Below are 9,059 nucleotides of genomic sequence, written 5' to 3' on the forward strand. Positions count from 1 at the left end.
GCAAAATATTCTACTGAGTGCACAATTTCAGAATCCAACCCTGAAGGACAAGCAAGTATGAGCACAGTGGAGTGTGTTTGTGAAGCTCTTTTATTTCCACTTCTGGGTGAGTCTGTGTGGATGTTTTTGCTGTGTTGAAGCAACTGATGCAGCACTGAGAGCAGCTTTGGAGTCAGTGGGAAATCTCAGTGCCACACTCAGCTTTATCTGCCCAGACTGCTCTTTAGGGAAGGGGGGTCGCATCATTAAATATTCACATGGCACTCACAGGACTTCATCTTAGGAGAGGTTTACCTGGCTAACACCTGTCCAATCTTTGTTTTCCATCAGAATGCGCTCTGACATACCTGTGGTTCAGCAGAGCGGATCTCTTTTGAAGGTCCTCAACCTGGCCATCAAGGGCAGATGCAGCTTCACTCCCGAACAAAATATCAACTTCAGAATCAGACATATATTATACCCTTGCTGTTATTTGATATTTTTCGGGGGGTTTTGTTCTAGTAATATTGCTATTAATTTTTATAGTAGAAACTGCTTCTCCAGCCAAAAAGCTTTATCATATTTAACTGATGAAGTTCAGCTTCCTCGTTTGTCTTCCATGTCCAGTGACTGTTCTTTAGCAATGATTCTTGGCGTATTCACTCCAAGGGGGAGAGATAATGGTTTATACTGTACATATAAGGATAGTGCTCATTTCCCAGTTGCTGCTAAAATGCCAGCCAAATGTGTTTTCTCCTGCAAAATGCCCTGCTGTGATTGGCTGACAAAGGATGGGTAGAAGTTTAGCAGATTTGCGTTACGAAAAAGAAATCCTCATTATTTTGTATCATTGACATGTTTGAGATTTAGTTGGGTCATTTGAACTCACTTTCTCTATGTCCAACGGTTATGATCATGGCTTAATTCCCAATTATTGTCCATCATGGCAGGTGGCAGAAATCTGTGGGGGAAGAAAACTGTCCTAGCCCAGTTCTGTAAAATCCTTGTTTTGATGTAAGGCTTTAGTTTTCAAGGGCAATATATAGACATTCTATAACAATCTCATTAGTGAGACTTTCAGTTTGCCAATTAGCATTCAACCTTGAAGTTTCATACACAGACAAAAGTCACCATCTGTCAGCACAATGCAGGGCAGCCCTCTGTGATGATGATGTGCTCACAGCTCTCTAACTGTGTTTGTTTTGGCTGCAGGAACTTCTACTACATCACCATGCTGCGCGACCCAGTCTCCCGCTACCTGAGTGAGTGGAAGCACGTCCAGCGTGGAGCCACATGGAAGACAGCCCTCCATATGTGTGATGGACGCTCGCCCACCCAAGACGAGCTGCCCACCTGCTACAGTGGGGACGACTGGTCTGGTGTCACCCTGACAGAGTTCATGAACTGCCCATCCAACCTGGCCAATAACCGCCAGGTCCGTATGCTGGCTGACCTGAGCCTGGTTGGCTGCTACAACCTGTCCTCTATGAACGAGAGCCAGCGTAACCACATCCTTTTGAGCAGCGCCATGAGCAACTTGAAGAACATGGCTTTCTACGGCCTGACTGAGTTTCAACGCAAGACGCAGTACCTGTTTGAGCGGACGTTCAGCCTGCGTTTCATCTCCGCTTTCACGCAGATCAACAGCACGCGAGCCGCCAACGTGGACCTGAGCGAGCCCGTGCGCAGACGCATCGAGGAGCTCAACTTCTTGGACGTGCAGTTGTACGAGTATGCGAAGGACCTGTTCCTCCAGCGTTTCCAGTTCACCCGCCAGAGGGAGCACCAGGAAGTGCGTTTGAAGAGGCGCGAGGAGAGGCGTTGGCTGAGGGAGCAAAGAGAGCAGGGCAGGCCATGGCCGCCCAAACACAGAGTGAGCGGAAATAGAGGCGGGAGAGGAGGTTTCGAGAAAGCGACTGATGGTGACTTCCCCACCACCACTGAGGACTACACAAGCCAAGTGGCCCGCTGGTGAAGCTTTGGTCCCATAAAGAGGGAGGAGTAAGAGAGAGAGCACCTGATGGAGATTCCTCAAAGACTAGATGAAACATTTCCTTTGACTCTCTCTCTCTCTCTCTCTCTCTCGCTCGCTCTCTCGCTTTTTCTCTCGCTCTCTCTCTCTCTATCTTGCACACATCATCTGTCTCTCTCTCTCTGTCTCACCATTACTCTGTCTCCTGCATCAATCTTTCTCAGCTTCAGTGTGATCCAAGTGCTCTGCTGTTTCTTTATGAAAACTGCCAAGTCTGTGAGTCTCACAGCAGCTCTGCCTTGGAGTGCCCTTTGGTGTCTTAAATCTTTAAATGCTGTTTATAATTTCTTTTTTGTTTTTTTTGTCATTTAATTTTTGCCTTAGTTGTTTATCATTCGTTGAAAAAGACAGACGAAACTGAGGTGAGAGAAGAAAAAAAAACTAATCAAAAGGAGCTGCCATAGACTGCATTTCTTTTAATTTTGGCATTCACTGCAAAACTAAAAAATGTCATTGAAGTCATTGTCATTGTTGCAACTGGTAGAAAGATGTAGTTGTAGAAGAACCCATGGTTGCATGTCACACATCCACATTATACTTACAATTGAGGATAATTATTTCCAAAAGATATACTGTACTGTAAACCAAAGTGAATAAAGAACACAATATATCTATTTGTTTTCATTTCATGCCAATGAAACCCTCTCCAAGGACCATGTCGTATGCATGCAGTACCCATTTTGAAGCCAAATTATAGACAGATGCTGATATTTTGGTCGGAGTGCAATATATACAGTATTGTTTTCTAAGTGCAATACCTTGCAGATTTGAACACCTCTCCCAAAGACAACATTGTCACAAAGCCAGTCACAGTCACAAGGGGACGTCCTGCTGAACAAAATAAGCTCCGTCCTTCCCTACACTGTTAGTAGAACATTGTGGTTTTTTTTTTTATATATATGAGAAATGAAAACAAGTAGTCTGCAATGAAAAAAGCATATTTTGTGAGTAATTCGTTTTTGAAGTAGTGGGATGCAGATTAAAAAAAGTTAGTAAATAGTACAGGTGATGAAATGTGTCAGTGTGGCTGGTGTGTGGCTCGACTGTAAATGAGATGATCAGCATTCAGTTCTCATGCCCCTCCCCGTCACACTGGCTGCTTTTACATGTTTGTAGAGCTGACGGCCACTCCACTGTGGCCAGCAAGAGGGCTCTAATGCCAGTAGAGTGCCAGCCCTACAAAGACCAGCCTCAAAGCAGATAGTTGTGAAATAAAACATGCCTGTCATTTCTCCTGCCCGATAGTTTCCAGTCCCTCCAATCCAATCAGCGCGCCTATCTGTGAGGATGACAGAGGGCTTGCTTTTATCTGGTTAAATAAGCGTCAGTGATGTGTTTTATGCCTCTTATCTCATATTCACTCAAAATCCCTGCTTATCAAATTAAATGTTCACTAAATGTCAACACTGAAGTCATATAGCTGCTGCTGCTGCTGCTGCTGCTGCTCCAACGGTTATTTCTCATGTTTCTTCTCTGATTGCAGTTACTTCTAAAATACCTCAGATGGAACAGTTTTGTTTCATTTTAAAGAATCAGCCGTGTTTTGTCTTGTTTGAGTGATTCATCCACTGGCACAGCGAATGAATTGAATGAATACAGGATTGATTTGTTTGAGCAGTATTGGTGCATTTAGGTCTGCATGAGTTCAGTGAGTGTGTGGATGGATGGGGCAGAAGAAAGACAAGGTGTATAGCACGTTGATAACACTTCATCAAGTGTTTCAAGTAATGCTATCAGTTAGAGCTCTGAATACTGAGTCATTCTGTGTTTAAATACGAAATATGTTCATGTAGCCATTTGTGATGTAGCAGTCAAACAGCATGTTGACAGCATCTGATTTAACTCCAAATGCGTAAATTGGGATACTTAGTATTTCTGTGAACTTTTGTTATAATTTTTTATGCTACTTCATTCTTGTAATGCAGTACCTTTCAAAGGGAAATATTGTACTTTAAGTTTCACTACATTTATTTGACAATAGTTGTTGGTTACATGCAGCATTAAATTGCTGGTTATATGCTGATGTATCATTAACAATAACCAATTATATTAAATACATTTTATATATTCTTCTTAATGAGAATCTCTATGTTTGAGAATAATAATACTTTTAACCCTCAAAAAGCTATACATCATCAGGACTGTGTGGGTGTCCCAACTGTACCGATACAACAACACGCTCTGTTACAAGGAAAAAACATATTATTGTATGACATTTTTAGATGTTCAAGCAGCATTTTATTGTTATAGCTGGTCGAAGTGGAGCTAGATTTAACTGCTAACAGCTTCCTGAAATCTGACACATAGAAGACAGTTAGGAATCACAAACCAAAAACATTGGCAACCACTGGTTTAATCTCAAAAAAGTGTTGTATTTTATCAACATAATATGTGTTTTATGTACAATCTTAGTCTGTAAAGTAACCACTAATATCTCTGTCAAATAAATGTAGTCAGGTAAAAAGTAAAATCCCCCTGAAATGTAGCGAGTAGGAGAAGCAGAATAAAGTGGCATAAAATACAAATACAAAGTGGAAGTACCTCAAAATGCAACTTACATACAGTACTTGAGTAAATGTACTTACTTACTTTCAACCACTGGATTTAATTGGCAGTTGCCTAGCCAGAAGGCGACGGAACAGACCCATCATTATTTTATTATTCGTAACACTTGTGCTTTTCCTACTAGTGAAAATGTCTGTCCATTGTTATATTGTTCCTTTTACTCAGACAAAAAAAGAATCTTTGAACTTCTATAATCACATATAGCCTACACTGTTTTGCATTTACTGCTAATTCTATTGCTACTTGAACACGGAACTTTTCATTTTAAAATGGAAATTGCCAAAAGGCCGTTTATTTTGGAAATTTCTTTTAATAAACCGACATGCTTCACTGCTGTGTGACAAGCTGTAGGAATTACAATGTTCCCCAGTGACAGATGGCATAAGCACTGCATGAGCAGTAGAAGTGCCGTACAGCTATTAATGAAACACTAATGAAACACTTCTTCTAGTGTTGTAAATGTGCTATTACCCAAGTTTTATATATATGTGTGTATGCGTGTGTGTGCGTGTGTGTGTGTGTGTGTGTGTGTGTGTGTGTGTGTGTGTGTGTGTGTGTGTGTGTGTGTGTGTGTGATCACTGAATTATTGTAGACTAAATTAAACTCATTAACTGTGCATTCATTGCCTCAGCATAATCAACAATGTGTAAATAGAAACTTACTTTTGAAAGGGTGGGATCTCATCAAATCATGAATAAGAGGTTCCAGAGGTTAGGGTCTATTTCCCAGTTACACTGTCACTTTCTGTCTATGATTTATCTGTATCAGCCCTCTCTGCTTACTCCATGTCTGAACTACTGAAAAATAATAAATAAAATGAGAGTGTGCTGTTGAAATTTAGGCTTATTATTTCTGTGATTTCTAAATGTTTGCTTCAGCAAAGCTGCTTCCGAAAAGTCTTTCCAACAATGTCCAAGTTAAAGAAGTGAAAACTCTCAGATTATGGTGTAAATAAAGTGAAAGCCAACATGGATTTTCACTTGAAATTAAACTGCCATTCCCAGAAGAGTGTGACATGCCACTTTGTTAAAGGAGCTTTTCAATGAACTTGTACTGCCACCTCATGAAAGCGCATTTTTCTGTGAAGCTGATTGATCTGTATATATTTGTTTATTTATATGATTTTAACTGTTGCTAAAGAATGGCTTTGCCTGATGGAAAATATTACCAACACCTCAGTGATAATGGAAGAGAGCTTTCTTAGTGTAAGAATTTCTATGTACATGTTAAAAGTCTTGTGATGAAATGAACAGTCGAAAAGCCTTTTGGCGTGTAATATTTAATCAGCCATCTTTCTTGTTAGACCTGAAAAAAAGAGTGAATTCTGCATAAGATATCAGAAATAAATGCATTGAATGGTCATGACATCATGCCGCCTGTTGCCTTTATTTTCTCAGTCTAGATATTTACTGTGTAGACAGTTCATTGTAAAAAGCAAATGCACACATGCTGTACTAGATTTTGTTGACATATAGTTAAGATAGTAGATCTATCTGCTATATCCGCTTATCAGGGTGTGGGAGGCTGGAATCTTTCCCAGCATACATTGGGAAAGCCACAGGAAGGATACCAGTCTATCACTAAATCTGGTAAATATTACACTAATATTACACCTTTTTACTGCTTGATTACTGTATGTTGACTGTAATTTAATAACATCTATCAACCAATTAAAAGAAAAACTGTCAAACATTGTCTTCTCACAGTATGGAGACAAAACATATTGCCATTACTGCTCTGCTGATACTTTTTCATCTTGAAAAATGTCAAGATGGAATTACACAGAATGTAAGTTCAGACTCAGAAAAAAACAGTTCTACTCACTGTGCATAGTGCATATTCATCTGAATATTTAAATTTATTCTCAAGTAACAATGCAAGCATATGGTGGTTGTATATATATATATCACACTGTCTTGATATTTCCACTTATTTCAATTGATTTGAACTCAAATACCAGCAGACATTTACTCTGATAGCCTAGTAATGATTTGTTAAGAGAAGATAATATGCAACGACAAATTTAGTGTATATTAGCAAAACTTTTCATATAGGTACTGTATATGGTACTACCTGAAAAGAAGTGAAATGCAGTAAACTGATTATGTTACTGTTATGAGATCACAGATTCAGTGTTAATTAGTGCCATAATATTACAAGAAAAGTACATTTACCCCTCTTCACCATTAAACCAAAGTGCCTCAGTGCTTATATTGAGATAACCTTGTGTTTTCCAAGACACACTTTACATTACAGCTCTGTATCCACTGGCATACACAACCTTCTGCTTCCCCTCAGGTTGTACAGTATGGATGGCTAGCTCAGCATTTCAGCCAACAACTGCAGCAAGTCATTTCCTCCCAGATGGTATGACTGTATTATCTTCCATGTTTAACCGTAGGATGTGTGTAATAACTTGATTTAAGAAAAAAAAAAAAGAAGGAGAAAAAAAACAACATTGCTTGAAGACAGTGCTCTACTTTCTGAGCTTTTATTGTCAGCACAAAATCTGGTGCCTCTTAGCAAACACTGGTACACAGAAGGAAAATAAGTTTTAAAACATTTAGTATGAACACATCATTATCAGATTGCATATTCCAACACTACACTTTATTCAAATACTTCAGCTGCGTTTTTATTTTTCAATACCATAATAAAACAAAATGACACAAAAAAAAACACTGAATCAGATCTATCATTATATTTGAATCCCAATAATGTTAGCACAATTCTGCCCTGCAAAAAACACTGTATGCTTGATGCTTGATATGATAACAGGGTTTGAAAACAAACTGTATCCTTGGTGTGAAAATAAATTATATTTTGACCAAAATAAAAATATTTGCTGTGATCTTGATTCTACTAAAGTTCCCATTCACATTCATTTTGTCTCTCTGAGCCAGGCTGGGCTGGTCCATGGAAACTAGCCATCTACCACTGTAGAGACGGTCAGATCAGAGAATAGTACAAGCAGGACTGAATGGAATGAATACTGAGGTGTATTGATTCTCATATTTAACATGCAGGTCATCTATTTACCTACAATGTATACCCTTGGTGAGCGCAAGATGTGATACAGCTTGCATCACAAACCTAACACCTCACTGATGGGTTTCTGAGGCCAACCACCCCCCTCATGTTGAGCCTCGTGGTTCCTAAACTATGTGAGAATATATTTTAGAGAAGACTGACATCTACTGGCCATAAGATGATATTGCTACTTTTTGGATTGATTGTCTCACCTAATTATTCAACTGGCTATCAGTTCCTATAAGGAACACATAAGACTTCAAAAGTTTTGCATATGACATTTTTACTGCAGGAGTAAATAGAAATAAATGAAGTAAAAATTAGCCTGCAACTTATATAAACATGTATATTTCTCAGACACACAAAAAACAGATCTCCTTCGATTAATTTGCAATTTTCTACCACTAGATGGGAGCGTTCCTCTCAACAATTAATTATGGTGAGCAAAAGTTCCAGAATTTTAAATAATTCTTCTGGAGTTGTAGTTTTTATAATTACAAATAGGAAAATGTTTAAAAGCAATATAGGCAAAAAGTTCACGTCATAAATGGTTAGTGTTATCTGACTTTCCATGTATGGAGTGATTAAGTAATGCACAGGATTTAATGTTGAAAATTGTGGGTGACTAATTATCCAAACTTAAATTGAAATTAAGATTTTGAAGACCAAAGCCACACAGATGTGAAATGATGCCACATAATACCAAATGGAGTGCGAATATCAAAATATGTGAACAACAAACAGTATTCAGGTGAAAGGAGTGAAAGCATGGATTGCTGCATTCTTTTTGTTGTTATATCTGACTCTATCTGACAGTGACATTTCCCCCAAAGGGAACAATATGGTGACCTTTCTGTGTGGCACTTGATGCCACATCTCCAGTTAGTTGAAGAGATCTGTCAGTGTGACAGATCAGAGAAAGCTGCCGTCCCAAATAGCCATGGGAAACATAAAAAAGAGAATCAATAAATTAGTCATAACTGGTGAATGTGTGTGTAAATGTGTGTTAAATGAGCTGTAACAGAGGCTAAATAATTTCATGACAAGTAATGGAATGGATAAAATGTTACATTTGCCACCGTTGTGGGTTTTTTTATTTCTAAAAAAAAAAGTAATAACATTATTCACATTTTTAATTATATGCTAGCTGCTGAGCACAGATGTCACAACACTGTTTAATTACTAAAATTAATCTAGCCTACTAAATGACTAATTAACTAAATTTTCCCTAAATAAATTCAGACATGCTGCTTAAAGCATTCAAATTTTATTGTATATTGTTTTCACATTCATAGAGCATGACCATCACTGTCACAGTATGAAATTACAGGCAGCTGATCTTTGTGATTTTTTCGTGTTCTGATAATGTGGTGCTATCTATAAATACTTTCCTTGTACCAATTTGCTACAAAATGAATGATAAGGGGAAAAAACAGCTAGCCATACAACTGA

General features: G+C 38.5%; 1 protein-coding gene across 1 annotated transcript in view; it reads left to right on the forward strand.

Moving 5' to 3' along the window:
- Positions 1–5,944, forward strand: part of hs6st3b (heparan sulfate 6-O-sulfotransferase 3b) — a 63,262-nt gene extending 57,318 nt beyond the window's left edge. Inside the window, exon 2 of the mRNA XM_023415958.2 lies at positions 1,192–5,944. Within this exon, the coding sequence (XP_023271726.1) occupies positions 1,192–1,954 (763 nt within the window). The 3' untranslated portion in view covers positions 1,955–5,944. The remainder of the gene's footprint in view (positions 1–1,191) is intronic.
- The last annotated feature ends 3,115 nt before the right edge of the window (positions 5,945–9,059 follow it).

Source organism: Seriola lalandi, unplaced genomic scaffold, assembly GCF_002814215.2.
Source record: "Seriola lalandi dorsalis isolate HSWRI2012SDOR001 ecotype SW California unplaced genomic scaffold, Sedor1 jcf7180002054559, whole genome shotgun sequence".
NCBI lineage: Eukaryota > Metazoa > Chordata > Actinopteri > Carangiformes > Carangidae > Seriola > Seriola lalandi.